The sequence below is a fragment of the Ovis canadensis genome, chromosome 3 (assembly GCF_042477335.2).
Source record: "Ovis canadensis isolate MfBH-ARS-UI-01 breed Bighorn chromosome 3, ARS-UI_OviCan_v2, whole genome shotgun sequence".
NCBI classification, from domain to species: Eukaryota; Metazoa; Chordata; class Mammalia; order Artiodactyla; family Bovidae; genus Ovis; species Ovis canadensis.
This window is the reverse complement of record NC_091247.1, coordinates 156,429,048-156,453,711: the sequence shown is the minus strand read 5'-3', so window position 1 is coordinate 156,453,711 and position 24,664 is coordinate 156,429,048. Positions and strand designations below refer to the sequence as shown.

General features: G+C 38.5%; 1 protein-coding gene across 8 annotated transcripts in view; it reads left to right on the top strand.

The window, feature by feature from the left end:
- Positions 1–4,848: 4,848 nt before the first annotated feature.
- CPSF6 (cleavage and polyadenylation specific factor 6) overlaps positions 4,849–24,664 on the top strand; it is a 32,694-nt gene continuing 12,878 nt past the window's right edge. For 2 of the 8 annotated variants that reach the window (XM_069584601.1, XM_069584599.1), the window contains exons 1-9: positions 4,857–5,126; positions 13,006–13,215; positions 14,590–14,693; positions 17,985–18,130; positions 19,030–19,203; positions 19,333–19,443; positions 19,892–20,396; positions 22,754–22,869; positions 23,830–23,983. In XM_069584601.1, the coding sequence (XP_069440702.1) occupies positions 5,067–5,126; positions 13,006–13,215; positions 14,590–14,693; positions 17,985–18,130; positions 19,030–19,203; positions 19,333–19,443; positions 19,892–20,396; positions 22,754–22,869; positions 23,830–23,983 (1,580 nt within the window). In that variant the 5' untranslated portion in view covers positions 4,857–5,066. Of the gene's footprint in view, positions 5,127–13,005; positions 13,216–14,589; positions 14,694–17,984; positions 18,131–19,029; positions 19,204–19,332; positions 19,444–19,891; positions 20,397–22,753; positions 22,870–23,829; positions 23,984–24,664 lie in introns of all 8 variants that reach the window. The other 6 variants (XM_069584602.1, XM_069584600.1, XM_069584603.1 and 3 more) reach the window with 4 other exon arrangements.

Genomic DNA, 24,664 nt, shown 5'->3' with positions numbered 1-24,664 from the left:
TAATTTTATATTATTTATATTATTAGAGTAATGGAAAGGGGGTCATAAAGAAAGCATGTGGGCAGCCTCTAGGAGACAGATAAAGCAAGAAAATGAATTATCCTCTAGAGCAGGGTCCTCAACTCCTGGGCAACATCAACTGCTGCGCAACAGACAGGTACCAGTTTGTTACCTGTTAGAAACTGGGCTGCACAGCAGCAGGTGAGCAGTGGGAGAGTAAGTGAAGCTTCATCTGTACTTACAGCCACTCCCCCTCACTTGCATTACTTCGTTCTCACAATGTAATGATAATAAAGTGCACAATGAAAGTAATGTGCTTGAATCATCCTGAAGCTACCCCCATCCCACCCCTACCAGACACACTGTCTTCAACAAAACTGGTCCCTGATGCCAAAAAGATTGGGGAATGCTGCTCTAGAGCCTTCTGGAATGCAGGCCTCCCAACACCTTGATTTTAGCCCAGTGAGATACATTTTAGACTTCTGATCTTCAAAACTGTATGATAATATACTTGTATTGCTTCAAGTCACTCAATGTATGGTAACTTGTTACAGCAGCAATAGGGAACAAATGCAGGTGGGCTAGTAGGAAACTCCTCTACAATATTTAATATATGATTGTCACAAGGCACCTTGAACTTTCAGAGAATTCTCTGTAGTTTTAAACAACAGAAATTTAGAACTGAGAGGGACCTTCATGGAGAATTTGAGGGAAAGGACTTGTCTAAGGTTACTTGGCTAATCAGTTGTAAAGCCAGTATAAGAACCCAAGTCTCCTATCTTTCATCTATGTACAGTAACAACTGTAAGATGCCTAACAAAGAGACTGCTATGTAGAAGACACTCAATAAGCTACAGAGTTTGTCACTGCTGTCATTATTATTATGCTTTTTCCTTTGTAATTCACTACAATGTCATTTTGTGGCCAAATAAAGAAGTACCCTGGAACAACATTTTTAAATCATCAAAATGTTGGGGGAATGTGAGATGCAAATTACTAGGTGTAAGATAGGCTCAAGGATGTATTTTAAAGCACAGGGAATATAGCCAATACTTTGTAATAACTGTAAATGGGAAGTAACCTTTAAAAGCTGGATATGAAAATTCCCTGGCAGTTCAGTGGTTAGGATGCCACACTTTCACTGCCAAGGATAAGGGTTCAATCTCTGGTCGGGGAACTAAGATTCTGCAAGCCACTCAGCATGGCCAAAAGAATAAAAATTAAGAAAACAAAACTGTATAAAAATTATTTTTTTAAATAAAATAATCAAAAAGCTAACCAAGAAGTGAGTTAGGAATTATCTGACCAAGAAGCAGAAGGGAATAGTGTCTATACATTCACAGTGATTTTGTCCTAGGGGCCATTTTAATTTAATTTTTGTTTCTTTCTCTATTTTTCCCCCTTTTCTTTATTTCTTCTTTAAATTTTTTTTAATTTTTTAAAACTTTTTATTTTATATTGGAGTATAACCAATTAACAATGTTGTGATAGTTTCAGGTGAACGGCAGGAGCAACTCAGCCATATATATATATGTGTGTATTCATTCTCCCCTGGGGGGCATTTTTAGATTCAAAAAGAGATGACTGAGAGGTTGAACTCCACTCTTGACAACTAGAAGAACAAAATATGGAGTCTTGGATCTGTCAAAAGTGTAATTCTGGACCCATCAACAGCGGGTGATTTTCGGGACTTCCCTGGTGTCCAGTGGTTGGGGATCCGCCTTGCAGTGCAGGGGATGAGGGTTTAATCCCTAGTTGAGGAGCTGAGATTCTACATACTATGAAGCAACTAAGCCTTTGTGCACCAACCTGATGTAGCCAAAAAAAAAAAAAAATATATATATATATATATATATATATATACACACACTGCTGCTAAGTCGCTTCAGTCGTGTCCAACTCTGCGTGACCCCATAGATGGCCTCCCACCAAGCTCCCCCATCTCTGGGACTCTCCAGGCAAGAATACTGGAGTGGGCTGCCATTTCCTTCTCCAATGCATCAAAGTGAAAAGTGAAAGGGAAGTCGCTCAGTTGTGTCCGACTCTTAGCGATCCCATGGACTGCAGCCTACCAGGCTCCTCCATCCATGGGGTTTTCCAGGCAAGAGGACCAGAGTGGGATGCCACTGCCTTCTCCAGTGATGATTTTGGTATACCACGTTTTGGGTTGGTCTTCACAAGGGCAGTAGTCTGGGAAGTAAAGGCCAGCCAAACTAAAGCAGTCTCCCCAAGGTCCCCAATCACCTGGGTTAGGCTGATCCTATTTGTTGGTACTGCAACATGCCTCAAAGAAAATGAAAATCATCTTCCTATCATGGAAGAAAATCATATGCATCTCACATTATTTCTTCAAATGTTTCAATTACGATGCCCAGCTTACAGTCAGGTAACAAGACAACATGAGTGAGAATCAGCACAGTGAAGAATAAATAACTAGAACAATGAAGCAATAACAGATACAAAAAGACTCCAGATAATGGAATTATCAGAGACCAAAACCATATACCCATGATGCCCACTATATACAAAGAGACAAAACCTAAGATTAACAGTTTGGGCGAAAAAGAAAAAAAAAATGGTGCCATTAAAATGAACCTAAGTTTAAAAAAGAATCAAATAGAAGTTCTAGAATCTAAAATTTAAAAAAAATTTAAAAACTAAATTACAGTTCAGTAGATGAAATTAACACTATAGGAGAAAGAATTAGTAACCTAGAAGAAAAGGAAAAAGCTATTCAAATGAAGCATAGGGAGATAAAGATGTAGAAAATAAAAGAGAGAAGGTAGGAGAAATAGTGGATAGAAAAGATCTAACAAACATTTAAATGGAGTTATATGAGAGAAGAAAGAGTGGGGCATAAACAATATTAAAATAGGTAATATCTGAGAATTTTTCAGAACTCATGAAAGGCATCAATCAATATATTCGAAAGGCCCAATGAATTCAAGGCGTCATAGATAAAAAGAAATACACTTCCAGACATACATAGTAAAAGGGCGGAAAACCAAAGTCTAACAGAAAGAAAATCTTTAAAGCAGCCAAGGGGGCAAAAAACTCCAATGACCTTCAAAATAACAGTCACGCTAAGAGCTGATGTTTCACAGGTAGCAATAGAAGTCAGAATCTTGAAATGATTTTTAAGTGTCCTGAGAGAACAGAAACTACTTTTATCCTGACGGTCTCCTCAGACTCTTCACTTGCTCTTTCACTTGTAAGGACTCTTGTGATTCCTTTGGGCCACCCCCAGGAAATCCAGAATTCAAGGTTCTTGTTTCAAGGTCCATAACTTAATCATATCCGCAAAGTCTGTTTTGGAATGTAAGGTAACATAGTCCCAGATTCTAGGAACTGGGATGTGGACCTCTATGACAGGCCATTATTGTACCTACCACATTACCAGTCTAAAAAGTGCTCTTGCCTTTTATCAGGAGTGGTTCTTTTTTCCTATAAAGCCTTTTGGAAAAAGAGGAAACCAAGTGTTTCCAAGAAGCAAAAGTGGATAGGCATTTTTTCATACATCAAACCACTATCAACCTTCAACCTTGATGTGGTAAACATTACCACCCAAATTTTAAAGATCCTGAGATTGAACCTGAGAGCCGGTAGGTATCTTGACTGAGGTCATCTAGCTGGGAAAGTAACTGACTGGAAATTTGTATCCAGATCACCAGACCTGTCTCTAAAACTTCAACCAACCAAGGTTTTCCATCATATCAAGTACAGTTATCACTTTTGCTTACCATTGTATCAGTAATTTCTGGGCAGGGTGTATCTTATAAACACACTCTAACTTGGTGGGGTTTTAAAAGGATGAGAAAGAATAGGAAGAGGTTTCAAACTGGAGAGACACCTTTGAATTAAAGTGAAGTAGTCCCCACTTGGGGCTTCCCAGGTGGCTAGTGGTAAAGAACCCCAGAAGGGATATGCTCCAAGACCCCTAGTGGATGCCTGACACTGCAGTAGTACCCAAACCTAAATATACCATGTCTTTTTTCTGGACTAACAGGTAGTGTATAAAAGGTGCTAGACAAAAAGATGATTCATTTCCAGGGATGGTTGGTGTAGGATGGCTAAAGATTTCTTGGATGCTACTCAGAACTATAGCTACTTAAAACTTAGGAACTATTTCTGGAATTTTCCATTTAACATTTTTGGACTGCAGTTGACTGGCAAACGCTTTTTTATTAACCACGTGACTCCTGTTAAGCCACTTAAGATTCTTTAGGCCTCAGTTCCTTTTATCATCTGTAAAATGAGATGTTTGGACCTAAAGTCATCTTTTCTAGTTCCCCTCCTTCTCTGACATTCTATGAGTCTAAGAGAGGAGTCTCCTCGTCTGAAGATACCTCCACTTTATAGGGTGGGCCCAACGGGGACCGCATTCAAGTTTGAGACATTTAAACTATCCCAGGAACAACCAACTGCAGCTCAAAGGAGGTTAAAAATGACGGGCGATGAAAAGGGGGCGGGGGAGGAGATGAAAGAAGACGATGCAGAAGATACAGATGGAAAGATAAACGGTATGCAAATGACATAAGTAGGATGCAAACAACTCAAGAAAACCATCAACCGGTAACTAGTATTTACAAGGCAGACGAAATTCTGCTGGTCTTTTGAGGATGCAGAGGTAAGACATCCTCTGGAGGCGCTCATGGAAAGCCGGGCTACACTTTTGGTGTTTCATCTAGACATAAAACTTCCACCTCCCTAAAAGCCCTGGCTGTGAGAAAAGTAAGAAAAACTGAGAAATGAAAATATCACAAAATGCTTAAGAGTGCCAAAGACAACGTGGAAACTGTCTGGAGACAACTGGGACCACCCCCGCCCCGCCCCCCAAGCCTAATCCAGACACACAAAAGAAACCGCCGGCGCCTTCGGAGACGCAGTTTCCCTTCTTCGCCAGCCAAGCAGGCGGTGGCGGAGACCCGCGCCCCCGGCTGCCCCCGCCTCGGCCCTCGGGCCTCGGAAGTGACGCAGCGCGCCCCGCCCCCGCCGCTAGATCCGCTGCTGCTGCCGCGGCGGGCGGACCTGCAAGAGGCGGCGGCGGCGGCCGAGGCCGAGGGAAGATGGCGGACGGTGTGGACCATATAGACATTTACGCGGATGTGGGCGAAGAGTTCAACCAGGTACGTGTGGGCCCGGGCTCACGCCGCCGAGGTGGGCGGCGCTGCGGCCGGGACGCGGACCTCGGGCCCGCTGCGGGCCACGAGCCGGCGCGGCTGCAGACCGTGCGCCCTTGGCGCCAGTGGGCCGCGCCGCCCGATCCCGGCGCAGCGCCCGCCTCGCCCCTCGTTCTACCGCGTCGTTTCGTGGGCGGCGGGCGCCGCCACCCTCCGCGGGGATCCGAGCGCGGACGCCGGCCACTGTGCAGCCGCTGCCGGCTCCTCCCTCGCCGCCGCCTCGCTTCCCATTGTTGGCGGAGGCCGGCGGGCGCTTCCCGCCTCGCTAGGCCCGGGCGGCGGGGCGGCGTGTGCGCGGCGGGGAGGACGGGCCGCCCCTGCGCTCCCTCCCCCGCGGCTAGGTCGAGGAGGAAGCCCGGCGGGGCGCGCGCCGGCCTTCACCTTGCCCCCGGCCCTGCCGCTCGGGCTCCGATTCCTTCGGTCGCTCCATTTTGTGTCTCTGTCGTCACTGGGTCGCCTCATGGAAGGCCGTGTTCACGGCCCTTTGTATCCCGCGCGCCCAGCTTCCTGAGCTCCCCTGCCCGCGTTTGCGACAGGTTTCGGCGTGGCGCCATCCCTTTCCTTCTCTCACTCTTTGGGAAGACGGCTTCGGTGCGGGCACGTTTGCAACAAGTCCTTTGACTTTCGGACCCATGGATCGTGTTTAAAAAGTCGGTGCACTGGCCCTACCTCGGTGTTCGAGGGCTTGCAGTGCCTCTGAGGCCCAGTCGTTCTCGGTCTTTGTGATGAAAATACCAGTGAAGATAGGTGGCCCGGGCCAAAAGGAAGACTTGGAAGCGCGAGGGTTGGATGGAACAAAAAAGATGGTAGCTCACCAAGAGAAGAGATCAGAGTAGTGATTAAAGAATCTCACCCGAAATCCACATGGTGTTTGTTAGTTTTATAGCTGTTTCCCGATTTCCGAAAGCAAAATGTTGACTGTTCTCCGAGGGGTTTGGAAAGGCTGGAGAAAGTGAGAATGCAAGGTTTTTCCGGTATCTCACAGGCCACAGTTGCCTAGAAGGACTATCCGTGGAGCTATGATGTCTGATGTTGTGCATCCTTGCAAAAGGTTGTTACTAGAGCAGTGACGTTTAAGCTGTAAGCATTCTGGTCACATCTGCTGTCTTTTATATAGTAACACATTTAAAAAAAGCAAATTGTGTTTAACTGCAGAGTTCCTAATAGCTTTCTTACATTTTCCAGGTCCATGTAAGCTTAGTAAAATTCTGGTTACTGTGTTTTTGTGGGTTTTTTCCCCTCCTTTAAGGATTTTATTTGTGCTAGGAGTTAAGGATTTTTTTAAATAGGGAAAACTAGAAATCCTTTTTTTTTGTTTTGAGGGATGATGGTGTCCTTAAGTTTAAAATTAGAAGAAAAGTTCAATTAGCTTTAAATGTTTTCTACCCCATTAAAAAAAGAGTATATTTAAACGTAACTCATTGTTATCAAATGTTGTTTTAAAATCTTCATTGTGTTGCGCTTAAGGTTTTTTTCTTTTTCTTTTTTTGCTATGCCTGAGTTGTATCAGTGACAATTTAGAAAGTTACCTCGAGTGCCAAACACAGTCGGGTTCTAATGCTTTTTTTAAGGTCAGTAAACAAAGACCTCTGGGAAATTTCTTTTCCTTTTATTTATCAAATGAGTGTAACATTCCATCGACAGGAGGTCCATATCTGCAAGTAAAAAAACAAATGTTCAAGGGAGTCTTCATTAGCCCTCTTCCAAGAAAATATATTTCCTTTTGTCTTTCTAGTTACAGTAAAGGAGTGCTGGACTACAATTTTAGAAGTTGAGCATTGTTCACAACCTTTTAATGAGATACTTTTTAGGCTTTTGCATACTTCATTTGGGATGGGCATTTTTGTCATCTGTGTAGCTGGATGGAGTGATACTTGCTTATCCCTGTGCACCAGCTAGTGCTGACCGAACAGGAGGTAAGAAGAGATTAAAATTTGGTAGCCCTGATGAACTACTTAATAGGGTTCTTTTAAAAATAACATTTTGTGGATTTTACCTATAGCATTTATATTGCACATGTATTTGAATGGTTTTTGCCTCTAGGATCTTCATACTTTCTAATCAATTAATGGCATTAAATAGAGGCTTTGTTTTTGTTGTTATTTTGTGTATCACTGGCCTTTGTAATCTTCTGCTTGCTGTGATAATTGCTGTTCACAATATAGCCATAAAAGGGTAGTTGATAGTTTTTTAAGGTTCGTTCTTAATTTTTAAAAATGTTACTAGTATTGAAATATGTACCTGAAATTTTATCAGAGTTAGAAGCAACTACAAAATTGTTGATTTAATTTGCATTCTTATTAGCTGGTGACATTACTTCTATTGGTTGCTAAACTGACTTTATTTTGTTGTAGCTGAGTAAAATGTCTTGCTAAGTATAACGGGTTTTATTTCGGCTTCTAAACTGCTGTAAACATTTAAAAAGTCTTCAATGTGAGCTGTAGTTTTAACTGCATTGTATACTTTGAAGTTCTTTGTAATATATGTGTTTTTTATTTTTTCTGTTTTAAACAGTTATACTTGTATGATGTCTATTTCATGTATGTACTTTGGTAAAGAGCAGTGTAAACCTGTTTCAAAAAGTGAGGCATTCAATTGTTTTAGAAACTTTAATTTGGAGATGGTGTGAGAAGAAGTTACTGAAGCTGTAGTTGTTCACCAGATGAGTTTAGAATGAAGAATAAAATTGGAGAAGGGAAGAATGCACAAGGGCCTCAGTTATCCTTTATAGCTGCTCTTTAGTTCTTAAATTGAAGATCTTTGGATGGAACCAAATTGAGAACAGTTGCTCAAGTGGAAGAGCTTGAACCCCTTCCAAACCTCTCTATTACTTGGATTTGGAGTTGGAAAGAAAGCTGCTGGTTTCAGTCCCTCCCACTATCAACTGAATTGATAGTGTGTATCAGTTCAGTTTGAACTGGAATTTGTACTTGAAGGTAGTAGTTACTAGTCTCATATTTAATAATTACAGACTTTTATTTTGACCTAAACTAAAATTTTTAAACTCAGTTGTTCAGTATGCATTTCTCGAGTATTTTATATGCCAGCAAGGTAGGGCTTCCCTGGTGGCTCAGAGGTTAAAGTGTCTGCCTGCAGTGCAGGAGACCAGAGTTCGATCCCTGGGTCAGGAAATCTCCTGGAGAAGGAAATGGCAACCCACTCCAGTATTTTTGCCTGGAGAATCCCATGGAAGGAGGAGCCTGGTGGACTGCAGTCCACCGGGTGGCAAAGAGTGGACAAGTCGGAGCGATTTTCACTTTCACTTTCACTTTCAAGGAAGGATACAAAGTATACAGATAGTGTCTAGACTAAGTGCACTGTAGTGGGATTACATAAAAAATGGCACACTGACAGGTCATGTGTTACAGAAACCACTCTTTTATGTCTGTCTTATGTGTAAACTTTTTGTTGGCAGAGGAAAGGAGAGGGAAGTCAAATTCTGAACTTCAGGAAAGCTTATACTGGGTGCACTGAAGTAGTGTGTATTTTGCTTGTTTGGGAAGCAAAGCCCTTCATGTAGAATTTAGTTTTTGATCTACCTGGTGGTAGGTCACTGAGAGCAGTGCTCATTCAGTGATCTGACAGTCAGACTTTAAAATGAAAATGTATGTAGATAGTGGGAAAAAATTCATTCGGAAGTTACAGACTTGGACATCCTTATCAGTGTGCTGGCTTTATACCATGACTCATTATACTTTACATTTAGTTATTGTGTATCTACTATAGCCAATGTTTAGCTAATTTTGGAAAATAAGTTTTATTAGGCAAATATCTATGAAATCTTATTTCTACCAAATATATATTGAGTAGAGAACCCTCTAAGATAAGGCATGTAAGATGGAAACTGAGGTAGGCAGAGACTGATTCAGAAACTTGGGTAGAAATGTTTAGGGGAGCTGGAATTCTTAATTATCTTACTATTTATAAGTAGTTCATTCTGTTCACTTTGTGATTTATGTGCCATATTTTTAATACCAAATTGGCTTCCTTACCATTAGTTGAGCTTTTAACAGGGATTGGAAACTGGTTTTAATATCTACTTGAAATGTAAACAAAATCAGAAAGTGAAATATTTTCTAAAAAGATAGGTATGTATTAGATTATCTGTTTTGTGGATTTTGTGTGTTAGTGTATTCTTTTCCATGATATAGAAAACATTTTATAAGTGCAAACTTGTATTTGCTTATATTTCTCTAAATGGAATTTTTTTTTTCCCCCAATAGAGGAACTTTGAACAAGTGGCCTTTGCTGTGACATTAGTGGTGGTAACATATAATGCAGGAGTGGCATTAATACAATTTTAGGAACACCAAAAGTAGTGTTGTGCCTGTCAGGAAGACTGAAGGTTATAGGACAACTACCACAGTCTTCCCAGTGATGTACAGTATATCTGACATTAAAAGTATATGGGAGGTGATTAGCAAAATATGTCCCTCTTCAGAGCAAGGGTATGGTGATAATGAAAAAAAGGTTGAGAAACGTTTCTTTTAAGAGGAGCTATTTGAAATTTGGTTATTTTACTATCCGTCTTAATTTCAGCGTTGTCTCTGACCTGGCCACAGCTGCTCATATGTCATGAGGAACATGATCTTGAGATGCAGAATCTTAAAAGGCTACCTTGCCTTTAAAATGATTATCGTAATTAAATGTAGGGAATGAAATAACTTAGTGGATTTTTTTTTTTTTTTAACAAAACCTAAGAGTTGTTGCCTACTGGAAGTTAAGTATAGTGTATAGTTCTGTTGGTTATTAGTTGCTGTGAACAAATTGGGCAATATTTGGTAATCTGAAATAATTAGAGGGGTAATATTGATTATTTTTTGTTTTTGAGTAGCATTAAAATTTTCCAATGGTAATAACTGAAAAGACTGCATATAGAACTTGACACTGTTGACTGTTTTTCTTTGACAAAGTTTGTCCAATAGACTTTCAGAGCTCACCTTCTTTATATGTGATCTGTGGTATTATTGTTGTTGTTTAGTCCCTAAGTCATACCCAACTCTTTTGGGAGCCCATGGACTGTAGCCTGTCAGGCTCCTCTGTCCATGGTATTCTCCAGGCAAGAATACTGGAGTGGGTTGCCGTTTCCTTCTGGGGATCTTCCCGACCCAGGGATCGAACCTGGGTCTCCTGCATTGCAGGCAGGTTCTTTACCACTGAGCCACCAGGGAAGCCCTGACTTGTAATAGTCATTTTACATAATTGTAGAACGTGCGTGTTTTCCCCCCTTTTAGAGTGGGAACAGAAAGTAGGATGTGTTCTGTATAGAAGTATTTTTTTAATCTGGAAGATAGGTGTGATATGGTGAAGTTGAAAAGGAAGGTTACTGATAACTACAGAGGAGTGTGTGTTTTAAGTTGCCTCTTAGTAATGGTGGTAATGTATTCAAATTCATCAATATTTTTTCACCAAGTCCAAATGCATACCATGGGGCTAAAAGTACAGGCTGTGGCCTTGGAACTGAGCGAAGCTAACTAGTCTACTTGGAAATCAAACCCCAGGACTATGGTCTCAGTTAGTATTATATTTCAATTTGTTGGGAGCAGTCAAAGTACCAGACCAAGTGACTGATCGTAAATATTGGTAGAATCATATCAGTATGGAAAATGGGTTAGTGTCAACATAGGAATTCATTGATGGACAGAAATAGTAAGTTGTGACTCATCAGGTTAGTGTAGCTGCAGTTATTATGCCTGTAAATTATTGTCTACTTATGTGAACATTTTCCTAGATTTATAACTAGTGAAAAATAAAATCATATTTCATGAAAGTATAGATTGAAATACCTTTAGTGCTGCTATTAATAACCTTGCATTCTGTTTTACTCTCCCTCAAACCATATATTATGATTATAGTCTCTGCAGAGGAGGATGGAAACACAACTCCTTTTGAATAATAGTAACAATAATTGTACTTGATGTGCAGAACTGGATTGCAAAAGATTTCAAAGTGCCTGCTAGCCCTTGCGGGAAACTTTTTGGTATCTTAAGTGTGTGGAATCACTGCTGCAGCTGTGCTACCTGAAGCTTTAGCTACACTGAAACTTCTGAACAAAACTCACCCTTCTTTTTTCTAATTTTTACTATCACTGCAGTTTGATCGTGTTCCTTGGTTTCAAAAAACTCAGTTCTCAAAGATTATTTTGGTACTGCTGTGGAAACACAATTATGGCATTATTCAGTGATTTGTGGTCTTAGTTTCTGTCCATTGCTAAAGAGGGCTTTCTTCTCTGACTTACCTTAAGATCTTGTCCCTTATTAAATAAGTTACATACATTCAGCCTCATAACAATATTGTTATGTAGGGATTGTGTTACATAATCAGCAAATTGGATAACTTCATTATGTAGAAGATTACCTGATATGCTATGTGTTTTGAACTGATAAGTGGTATTTCCCTTTCTAGATTTTTTTTTTTTTCTGTTTCTTTTTTAAAAAATCTTTTTTCTGGCTTCCTTCTCAATAGCAAAACAAGAGCCATGTTCCCTTGGGACTTTTATTATAACAGTATTTTGTTGATCTGTTCATAGTCATATTGCTAATGCCTTTTCAGTGTCATTCTTTATCCATAAAATGGTTAGCCCCTAAAACTATTAGCTTCTCCTTATCTGCCATTTGTATTCATTCTTACTGAATTGTATTAATGGAGAATATAAGAATTATATTTGCTTTCTAAGTGTAATTGCCTCTCTGCTTGTATTACCTCGACAGAGGAGCCTGGTAGGCTACAGTCCATGGGGTCGCAAAGAGTCGGACACGACTGAGCAACCTCACTTTCACTTTTCAGAATGAAATAGTTCATATCCATTTAGGTACTTTGTGGTGGAAAGGAAGATAAAAATAGAGCTTTTCCTCTGCTACTGGCTAGTCAAGCCAGTGGCCCAGTAACTGTTACCAAAGGCAATTTAAATGATACTCAGTGTTCTGCCAATAACCTGCATTTCATTTTTCTTGTGCTTATATACAGGTTGAAACCTATTTTTCCATTTTTCTTCTGTTCACAGATTTGCTTATTTTTCATTTTCCTCTTACTTGCATATTACTTAGGCATGTAAGTGGCATCTAGTAGCCTTGTTTTAATTCTGCTGGTGACACTTAATGGCAAAACTTGACTAGATTCTTCTTGTTCATGTCCCTTTTCTCTTGACCATGTAGATATGTTTTGCTAATTGACTATATAGCTAAGAAGTCAGGTAAGCATTAACCGTTGGTTGACTGAGAATAATAAAAGTTAATATAGATACTGATTTGGATAGTTTAACCTGTATTTTCTCTTCCCATGTTCATTTGTTGTGACATATAGAATCATTACATAGCCTTATTTCTTTATCCCTTTCCTGTGGCCTAGCTTACTATGCTTTTTCTAAAACTAACAGCTTCCACAGAATTGGGAAGCATGATCCTGAATACTATATAAAATAATAGTTGTATTTTTCTGCAGTTAAAAATATTAAAGATTCGTAATGGCTCTGATTTTTGTTTGTGATATTTTTGTATCAAAAATTTGTAGTCACTGTTGTTACTTTTAGAGTGTTTCGCTTCCATGAAAAGTTTATTATTTTATTTTGTCTACATGTTATTCTGTTCCTAGAGGAACATTAGTTCCTATAATAAGTATCAGTGGGGAAATAGGATTCATTGTATAGAAATTCACATTATAGGCACTGTTCAAGAAGTGCCATAAAGTGAAAGATTTGTACTGAGATCTTTGACCTATGTCTTCTACCAAATTTTTAAAAGAAAATAGTTGAATAAATTTGCATTCACATCTGTTTTAGAAGTTGTCTGACTGTTGTGTAATCTAGAACATTATTTCTGTATCTCAGGAAGCTGAATATGGTGGGCATGATCAGATAGATTTGTATGATGATGTCATCTCTCCATCTGCAAATAATGGAGATGCCCCGGAAGATCGAGACTACATGGATACTCTCCCGCCAACTGTTGGTGATGATGTGGGTAAAGGAGCAGCACCAAATGTTGTCTATACATACACGGGAAAGAGAATTGCGTTGTATATTGGGAATCTAACATGGGTAAGTGACTTGATTTGAATTAAATCCTTGGTGATTGATTTCAAACTATTCTATTAGTTACTTTTTTCTCCAGTATATAAAATAAGAATTTCAAGTTATTAAATTGGTTCTGCATGCTTGCTTACGCACCAAGAGGGGGACATACATGACCTTTTAAATATAGTAAGTACCAGAATTTTCTAGTTCTGAATTTTGTAGGCATTCAACTTGTTTTGGTAGAGATTCCAGTTAAATGTAGTTCAATTATTTTATCTTTTACTACTCCTACACTTCAGCTATCCCAGTTTACAAAGGAAAATGCTCACATAAAGTCTCAAACCAGGATTCAGAAATATAGAAGGAGAGAAAGATACACAATATGATTCTTGTTTTTAAGAGTTTTCATTATCCAAATCATAATTACATGCATGCTGAATTTCATTTTTGCTCTTAAATTTGAAATGTGATTTACAGAAATACTGCTATTATACACTGTACTTTAATATGGTTTATGAGACTGTAGGTTTATTGATTGGAGTACCATTAGCTGAATGTTTAGTATTATTATTATCTGTGTTTTATTAGCATTGAATCTTAAATATTTACTAAAATAGTCCGGTAGAATTTTCGCATCTCTATTTAAAAACATTTATTACACATACTTGAAAATTTAAAAATTGCCTAGAAATCAGTTGTTACTGTACATTTCCTTAATAGTATTTTATTTTTAAATGTTTACATATTTAAAAAACTGGCCAATCTCCCATCATCTGAGCAATTTTTATGATGTTGGAGACAGTAGCATTGTAGATATGAAGAGTGTGGTTGCTAAGTAAGGCTGAGTCTTGGCTCCTACATATGTTTTATAACCTTGGACAACTTCTATTGCATAGAGTGTAAAATAGGAATTATATGTAAAATGGGACTTCTGTGTTTTGAGAATTAAATATTTGGTAAAAGGGTATGGTAGGCACTGAATACATGTTAGGATTTTGTTTTGTATACTTTGAAACATTAGGTGGAGTTTATTTCCCCAAATAATTTCTTTCAAGAAAAAAAGCAGCAGATGAGATTGGTTTACTGAAAATTTAAAGTCATAGCAGTTGAAAGCTGGAAGAGACTAAAAGCTCATTAAGGGTTTTCTTTTTTTAATTCTGTATTCTCTCTGAGGGTATGTACCTTCTATTTCCAAAACTCTTATCAAGGGACGAAATTATGTCTTCAGGTGCTTTTGTGCTATTTAAAAATTGGAGACTGACTGGTGGTAATTGTACATAGTTTGCACTAAGGATTAATTTTCTCTTGTCTGTCCTGAGTTTACCCTTACAAACTAAATTGAAACAATAAAAATCTTAGATATGTTTTGATGGTTAATGAGGGGGAAATATCTTGCAGTGGACAACAGATGAAGACTTAACTGAAGCAGTTCATTCTTTGGGAGTAAATGATATTTTGGAGATAAAGTTTTTTGAAAATCGGGCAAATGGCCAGTCAAAGGGGTAAGAATTTTGTTTTAATTCTTTTTTTTTTTCACCCAGTGGGAGTTAGTAGCTAGCAATTACAATTTTAGGGGTGACTTTCCTTGACGTTAATACTTATCTACACATGTGTAGGATGTTTCTTTTCTACACTGACAGGAGGTTCTTGGGCAAAGATTCATACTTGTTTAATGTATCGTGTGATCTACCTCCCTAAAACTAGTGGAGCTGGGAGATTAGGTCTCTCTTCCAATTTTCCTGCTTTGTCTCCATTGTGGGTGAACAATGACAGTTTGAAGAAGCATTACTATCCCCATGGTTGAGGGGTATTGGAAGATGGGCAACTGAAGAATAATGTAGCATGGATGTTTTGCAATAATTTTTTTAACTATTAAACTACACAGATGAGGTAGGATAATTATAAAATGCAGATGTACAAAAGTAAGACAGTAAAAAAATATAATGTCATCTGTAGATGATTACTCTTGGTCATTTTAGTGAATATACTTTCAAGTATTTTCCTAGTGCTTCATTTTTATTGCAGAAACAATAGGATTGCAATTTACGTTTTACAGTGTGTTTGATACACAGTAAAAAAAAAAGAACAATAAATGTACATCTTCTCTAATGTATTAGTTCTTTCCATCATACTTTGCTACTGTAATTTATTTTACCGTTCTTATTTTTGGTTATTTGAGTTTTCAGTTTTTGTCTATCATAAATAATGTTTTATTTAAAGCTCTGGTATAGATTTTGGATTTTTTAAAAGATAATTGGCTAACTACAGAATGATAAAGTAAAAAAATATGCTTAATGTGCTTATTTTATATCCAGTGTACAATAACTAGGAATATTTTCAAACATGTGCAGAGTCTGACTGCTTTTCACGAACTTCGCTTCTACTGCCTGGTCCAAGCCACTGTTATCTCTTACTTGAACAGTAGCTTCCTATCTGGTGTGCCTGCCTTCACTCTCATTCTCTACAGTCTATATAGAGACATAGCAGAAGTTGAAAACAGAGTGACATCAGTATTTGTCTCCTCAGAATGTTGTATTGATGATCCATTTTATTCAGAGTAAAATCTTCACTGTGGTCTATAAGGCACGAAGACCTGTTCACCCCCGACATCTCTGACCTTATCTCCTACTGCTGCTTCAGCTACCTTAATCAGTCTTTGCTGTTCCTCAGACACATTGCTACTTAAGACCTTTACACTGTTTCTTCTGTTTTACTTACTTTTCCCCAAAATATCCACCTTTGGGATCTTTCACTTCAATGAGGATTCTGCCTGGGTTCCCCTTCTCTGGCCATACTGTGCAGGATCTTCGGCTCCCATCGCTGTTACCTTTTCCCCAGCTTTTCTTACATTGTATGTTATTCGTTTATCGTCTTGTCTCCTTCTAGATTTAGATTGTAAATTCCAAAAGAACTTTTTTCACTATTGTATTCCCTAACCCTAGAATGGGGCCTAGCATATAGGAAGTGGTGCTCAGTTAAATTAGTGAATTAATTAAATTGTTTCTAAATGTTGTGACCCAAGGTAATCTTGAATCAAATAGCAGACTTTGTTCACCAGGATCTAATTAAAGGACCATACTAGGGAGTAAAGGCTCCTAAGAGGCCTTCTGAGAATAGTTTAGAGTATTGTATAACTTTATGAATTGACACTCATTCATTTTTTTCTGTTCTAAATTTATTTTTCCTAGTGAGATACAATTCACCTACTATAAAATTCACCCTTTTAAAGCATTCAAATCAGTGGACTTTATTTATAAAGTTGTATAACCATTATTATTGTCTATTTCCAGAATGTTTCGATCATCCCCGAAAGAAATCCTGTGTCTATTAGCAACTGTCTTTGTGGATTAAGAATGTGGTCCCATGTGCTTAGCTTCTTGCTCTTAGCATAATATTTTCAGGTCTCATCATGTTGTAACATGTGTCAGTACTTATTTTTTAAAAATTAATATTCCACTAAATATTACACTATGTGAATACACCGCATTTAAAATTTCAGGAATTTAGAAATTCTGAAAATTTCATCCATCATTTGGTAGACGTTTGGTGGTTTCCATTTTTGCTATTATGAATAAGGCCCCTATGAATATTCATATATGAGTTTTAGCATGAGCATTTTTTTAAGGAAATTGTTTCTTTTATCTCAATAGATTACACTGTAGTTCCCATATGATTTGCAACTGTTCCAAAGCCACAGACAGAAAAATTTTTAGTGAAGTTAAATTTATCAACATTTATAAAAATTTCTAATTTTGTTCTTAAGAATAATACTCCTCTGGATTCATGTACCAGTTTGTATGAACATTTTCAGTCAGTTCTGTTAGGTACATGTATACACTCAGGAGTTTTGTTTTTTTCCTGCCATAAGGCTTGTCGGATTTCAGTTCCCTGACCAGGGATTGAGCCTGGGCCATGGCTCTGAAAGCTCCAACCCCAAACCAGTAGACTGCCAGAGAATTCCCAGGAAGTTTATTGGGTCATATTTTAACTCTCTTATATTTAACCGTTTAAGAAGCTGCTGGGATATTTGTCAAAGTGTCTGTACTATTATATATTTTTTCATCAGGCAGTGTATGAGGGTTCTAGTTTTTCCCACATCCTCACTAGCACTTGTTAATTGTCTTTTTGATTAGTGGGTGAAGTGGTATCATTACGATTTTGATTTACATTTTGCTGTTAGCTAATGATATTGAGCATATTTTTATGGTGATGTTTTTCGTAATAATTAAAAAGTGGAAACAACCCCAAATGCCTGTCAGTTGGTGGATTTTGAGGAAATGTGGTATGTCTATATAATGAAATATTATTCGGTCATGAGAAGGAATTAATCACTGACACATGCCTTAACATGCATTAAACCTTGAAAACATCATGCTAAATGAAAGAAGCTAGTCCCCCTGAAGGACCACACACCGTATTATTCACATTTAATGAAATGTCCAGAATAGGCAATCTACAGATTTGTTCTTTAGGGTTGGAGGATGGGAAGAAATGGAGTGACAGCTGACAGTTCTGGGGGTTTTTTTTTTTTTGAGTGATGAAAATGTTCTTAAAATTGATGTGGCTGTGATTGTAAAACTATGCTAAACAAACAAAGCCTTGAATTCTGTACACTTTGAATAATATGATGTGTTACTATAAAAAAAGTTAGAGGTGGAAGTGTGACCATTGTATTCTAAGAAATGGTTTTTTTTGGTAGGTAAAATTAAATTCAGATCATTTCTTTTTTAATAACCGCAATAACAGTTAATCCCTCCTCACTTTCTACCCACATCCCTTTAAACACCTTTTAGGTTTGCCCTTGTTGGTGTTGGATCTGAAGCATCCTCAAAAAAGTTAATGGATCTGTTGCCTAAGAGAGAGCTTCATGGTCAGAATCCTGTTGTAACTCCATGCAATAAACAGTTCCTGAGTCAATTTGAAATGCAGTCCAGGAAAAGTAAGCACCCCCTCAGAGGCTTTTATTAAAAGATGTGCATTTTAACCAGTCTTGTTAGCATTTGTTATGTGTTGTATTAGAGAAGTCATCTTTATATTTAGTTCATTGGAGAATCCATTTTAAAAAGTCCATGCTTTGAGTTAGATTTAAATTACTGATTATGACTGGTTCCGTGTACTGGAAACCTATTCCCATTTTTCTCTAAATGTTACAGACCCAACATTATACAGCAGTGTGCAAGTTTTATAGCCCTGCCATTCTTATCCTGTCATTCCCATCCTAAAGAAAGGAAGAAACTTCATTCTAATCCTTAGGTTGAAGGAGAGTTATGTGGATGTCTCTTATGGTGGGGGAAAAACTACGGGTAACCAGAAAGTATTCATTGGTTTTCTGCTTGGCACCAAGACCTGTCGCCACTTGGTAAAGTGACTGTAGAAAAGATCTGCCATTATATACTTAAAAATGTTAGCACTTAAAGAGACAAATGGATGATTATGTAATTAACAGAAATTTGAGTGGTGGTTTTTCTTAATGTTCTAGCACCTAGAATTTAACTGATGAAAAGAGTTTGAATGATTTATACTTACTGAAATTTAGATTTCTGTTAGAGAATTTTGGTCTTGGCTGCTGCAGAATACTGGTATTTTGAAAGTAACTCATTATTTGTTTATCAGAAATACATTTAAGCTTAGATCTTTGAGACGTCAAAAGAATTTAAATAGATGTGAATGTTTTCCTAAGTGGGCACTTCTCATGTAGTTTGGACTGGCCCAAGGCATCTGGAAGTTAGAAAGCAGTATACATAAACTTCGATTTAGAGTTGTTTCTAATATCTAACAGTGGTTACATATCAGAACTGTTTTAATAAGTGCTATTTATGAGTATTTGGATATTTGCAGCTACACAATCAGGACAAATGTCTGGGGAAGGTAAAGCTGGTCCTCCGGGAGGCAGTTCACGTGCAGCATTTCCACAAGGTGGTAGAGGACGGGGCCGTTTCCCAGGGGCTGTTCCTGGTGGGGACAGATTTCCTGGGCCAGCAGGACCAGGAGGGCCGCCTCCACCTTTCCCAGGTAAAGTTTTCCTTAAGTTGCCATGGGTGACGTGTGTCTGCCTAATACCTCTTTTCCTTTTCTCTCTTTTTCAAGTAATGCATTATTAATGTGACTTACTCTCCTTGTTATGCTATTTTTGGAATCCAGGAAATTTGATCAAGCATCTTGTTAAAGGAACTCGGCCTTTGTTCCTGGAAACTAGGATTCCATGGCATATGGGGCACAGCATAGAGGAATTACCCATTTTTGGCCTAAAAGGTCTTTATTTTTCTCCAAACTTGCTTGACTTATATATAGAATATTTACATCCGTCTTATTTTCTTACCTCTTGAAAAATCCTTTCAAGACCATTTTTCCTTGTTTCACTTTCTAGCTTGACATCAGAGTAGACTATAAGGTGGGTGATTTCGCTGTAAGAAGTGTGTGTATGCTGAAAGATGGAAACTATCTCTGAGCACTGTAATCTGTTAAAGTTTTTGTCTCAGTAGTTTTTCTTAAGTATTAAATTGAGCTAGTTAAATGTGTAAGGATATACTTCATCTTTGTAACTTGTTAGTGTAGCATTTACCATATGGGTTTCATTTAAAGAGAAGGAGTCTTGGTCTATGAGTTATGCTTTAAAAGTATAATTGTGGCATGAAGATTAAAACACCTTATTGAAGTGTTTTTCTTTTCTTTTTCTCTCTCTCCCCCCTTTATTCTGTAGCTGGACAGACTCCACCACGTCCACCCTTAGGTCCTCCAGGCCCACCCGGCCCACCAGGTCCTCCACCTCCTGGTCAGGTTCTGCCTCCTCCTCTAGCTGGGCCTCCTAATCGGGGAGATCGCCCTCCACCACCAGTTCTTTTTCCTGGACAGCCTTTTGGGCAACCTCCATTGGGTCCGCTTCCTCCTGGTCCTCCACCTCCAGTTCCAGGCTACGGCCCCCCTCCTGGTCCACCACCTCCACAACAGGGACCACCTCCACCTCCAGGCCCCTTTCCACCTCGCCCACCTGGCCCTCTTGGGCCACCCCTTACACTCGCTCCTCCTCCGCATCTTCCTGGACCACCTCCAGGGGCCCCACCGCCAGCTCCACATGTGAACCCAGCTTTCTTTCCTCCACCAACTAACAGCGGCATGCCTACATCAGATAGCCGAGGCCCACCACCAACAGATCCATATGGCCGGCCTCCGCCATATGATAGGGGTGACTATGGGCCTCCTGGGAGGTAAGTTAGTATGCGTCTATGAAAGTAGCCTTGGTATATTTGATCTGCAAAAGCTATTTTTCACTCTTGGCTGCGAAGTTTTAAAAAATTGGGAGCTTTCCCCAGGTACATAATGTTCTGTATGTTTTCTCTTACAAGAAGCAGTATGATATGGTGAGAAACATACAGAACAGCATTGGGAATAATCCAGCTCTACCACTTCCGTAGGCTTGTGATTTTAGGGCAAGTCACTTTATTGCCATCATTTTTAAGTTAAAAGAGGTTGATAAAGATACTGAAGCAAGCTAATGGGATCCTCAAGCTACTTTTAAAATTTTAACGTCAATATCGTCTACCATTGATGACACTACATAGAAAGCTAAAGTTTCTTCATTGTTTTAGAAATTAGGTCAGTTTATTAGATAGTATCTCATGTTTATCAGGAGTCCTGTGTAGCAAAATTACTAACTTTTAATTAAAGTGGGAACATTAAATAATTTATAAGCATCTTTGGGTAGACAAAGACTTGTAAAACACAGGCTTTATGGGAATTAAAATAGTTAATGGCAATCCCTAGAGAAATGCTGCATGGAAACTAAAGTACTTTTAAAGCTGCTGCTGCTGCTAAGTTGCTTCAGTCGTGTTCGACTGTGCGACCCCATAGACAGCAGCCCACCAGGCTCCCCCATCCCTGGGATTCTCCAGGCAAGAACACTGGAGTGGGTTGCCATTTCCTTCTGCAATGCATGAAAGTGAAAAGTGAAAGTGAAATTGCTCAGTCGTATCTGACTCTTTGCAACCCCATGGACTGCAGCCTACCAGGCTCCTCCATCCATGGGATTTTCCAGGCAAAGGTACTGGAGTGGGGTGCCGTTGCCTTCTCCAACTTTTAAAGCTATCCATGCTCAAATTGTAATCTGGAGAGCTGTGTTAATCTTTAAAAACTTTGTCCCCTTCAGTTTCTTTTGAGTTTATAGTTTGATTTTATATTCTTTAACTGTTACTGTTGAATTACTCTGTATTTCAGTTTGTCTAACAATGTCCTGCAGGGATGGATTTGAGCATCTGCCTAATTTCATACAAGTATACAGGGCCAGGGAAATAAATTTGATGTTGTAGATAAAGTCTTCTGACAGTTATCTATCCATAGACATTGTGTCTTTTTTTGAGTGCCTGGAATACTTTGTTTTCTTTTGAGAAATGTTACATCTAGGAAGGTAGCACAGTTTTTCTTCTATTCAACTTAATTCCAGTGAGCAACTGTCTGTTAAGTGTTCATTGTATGGGTGTGGGTTAGGTGGCTTGGTTTGATAAGTGTAAAGTTTGAATCGCATGCCTTTTTTCTAACATAATTGAATTTCTGCAGTACCAGTTTTTCTAAAAATACTGTGTATATATATTTGGTTATTATTGAGTAATTTTTAATTGGAAGTGGGAGAAAACTGACTTTTAAGGAAATAGGATGGGTATGAGTCACAGAATTTATCTGAAATCATACATGGATGTTGGAAAACTTGTAATTTGGTTAGACTGCTTACAAAGTTTTGAGAATAATAATAATACCTTATAAACATGCAGAAGGTTGTATTAGCTCTTTCTCATCTCATCTGAATGAACTGCTTCTGCTTGCCTCGATTCAGCATCCTACCTAGTAACTAATAGCTAAGATGGTAAAACGTTTACCTTTTTTGTACTACACACGTCACAATTTTTTAAGTTGTCCAGCAGCTTTAGAAAATCTTGGGATTTTGTTACGTTTTTTTCAGTAAATATTTGTAGATGTTGAGGGTCTTTTATTTGCCAGATATCCTGGGGATTCAGTAGGGCATACAAGATAGGTCTAAGATCTTGTCCCTCCTGAAATTTTATTAGACATTTATTATTCTTCTGTTGTGAGTTGGGCTCTGCGCCTAAAGGATCCAAATATAAATGAAACTAGATTTTGGCCCTGGCTTGTATAGGGTTGTAGTTTTTGCATTCAGCATGTTTTGCTTAGATATACATACATATATAGACAGACATCAGAACAATTTTTTACATGTTTTTGTATGACAAAAAATATTTTATTGCAGTTATGTAGATATAGCATTTCTTTTTTTTAAAGTACAAAATAATTTATTACAGTATTAGATATAACATTTCTGACCTCCAGAAAGATAGGGTTTTTAAGTTGCTACTTTCTTTCAGCTGAAAGATAATGATTGTACAAAGGAATTTTGCATACACCTGCTCTGTACGAAAAATAGCATATTTCAATATGAGAAAATAACTTAGTTCTGAGGCACTTGTCAAAAGCAGTTATTTGAATTGCATTACACTATTATGACTAATTTAGAAAATCTTTTGAGTATGATTTAAGGTTTATTTTGATTTTATAGGGAAATGGATACTGCAAGAACGCCATTGAGTGAAGCTGAGTTTGAAGAAATCATGAATAGAAATAGGGCAATCTCAAGCAGTGCTATTTCAAGAGCTGTGTCTGATGCCAGTGCTGGTTTGTATATTTCTTTCTGTATTAATATTTCTTATTTATGTTATTAGGAATGACCTAGAACTTTTGAAAAATGATTTTAGTTTTGGCTGTGGGCAGGCTTTCCCTGGTGACAGCAAGCAGGGGCTGCTCTCTAGCTGCGGTGCACTGGCTTATCATTGTGGTGGCTTCTCTTGCTGCAGAGCGCAAACTCGGCACACAGGCTTCGGTAGTTGCAGCACCCTGGGTCAGTAGTTGTGGCGCATGAGTTTAGTTGCTCCGAGGCATGTAGGATCCTCCTGGACAAGTGATGGAACCTGTGTCCCCTGCATTGGCAGGCAGACTCTTTTCCATTGTACCACCAGGGAAGTCTAGGCATGACCTATTAAGTACAACTTTGAAGATGGGTCATCTACATGTAATAGTTATTTTTATATTTCCCAATCATTATCTATCTTTTATTTAAAAGGCATTGAAGGAAACTATATGTCACAGTGTAGTGAAATACCCCTTCTGCTGCTGCTGCTGCTGCTAAGTCGCTTCAGTCGTGTCTGACTCTGTGCGACCCCATAGACAGCAGCCCGCCAGGCTCCCCATCCCTGGGATTCTCCAGGCAAGAACACTGGAGTGGGTTGCCATTTCCTTCTCCAATGCATGAAAGTGAAAAGTCAAAGTGAAGTCGCTCATTTAAACATTGTAGGTATAAATTTAAGTATTAGCCCTGACATTTAATGGCTTAGGGGCCTCAGGGCAGCTCATTTATTCCCATATTTACTAAATGATCATGTGTTTCATACAGCTATAACAATAACAAACTTCATGTACATTAAAGCCTTTCCCAAATGATGAAACTGAAAAAATTAAGATATCGTCTATAATCATTTTAAAGTGCATTGCTTTTTTAAAATGGTTGACTCAAATGGTTAGGTGATATTTTTGAAAACAAGATTTGTTTGACTTAAACCTCTCTCCTTCCACTCGCAGGTGATTATGGGAGTGCTATTGAGACATTGGTAACTGCAATTTCTTTAATTAAACAATCCAAAGTATCTGCTGATGATCGTTGCAAAGTTCTTATTAGCTCTTTGCAAGATTGCCTGCATGGAATTGAATCCAAGTCTTATGGTTCTGGATCAAGGTAAAACTTTCCTGTCTCACGTCTGTTTAAAATTGCTGCTTTGCAAATAGAGAAAAATATTGTTTGGGACTCTGTAGGACTTTGATTTTACTTACTACTGTTTATTTAGCAGCTAATGTGATTTTGCTGTTGTTTAATAAATGTCAGGTGTTTGCTTGCTTAAAACACCTCAAAGGCTTTCAGTTATTCTCACAGTTCTTGTTCTCAGAATACATGTAATAATGCCAATGTAAGCACTGTAAACAGTATGGTACAGTTTGCCTCACTATGTGCCTCTTTTGCTCACTGCTCTCTAGCAGTATTGCTTTCCCTTCTCTTCCTCTTGACATGTCAAACTCTTGTTTCTGTTTTAACACTTGGTATTTCTTCTACTGGAAGCTCTCTTCTTTGGCTCTTCACATAGCTGTTCCTTGTTCTTTTCTCAATTCAGTCTTTCTAGGAGGGTGTCTTCTCCCAGGTTATTCTGATTATTCTGTTTATTTCTTTAGTAATTCTTCCTGCAATCTGTTCTTTCTTATTGTGTTAAGTATTGTTACTTATTGTTCTTATTTCTTTTCACTAGAACACATTGAAAAATGGGAGGGGTCTTATTTACCTGTCTTGTTGATTACTGTGTTGGTAATGATGTAGAGAATGGGTGCTAAATAAGTATTTCTTGAACAAGAGAGTTTATGATCTATT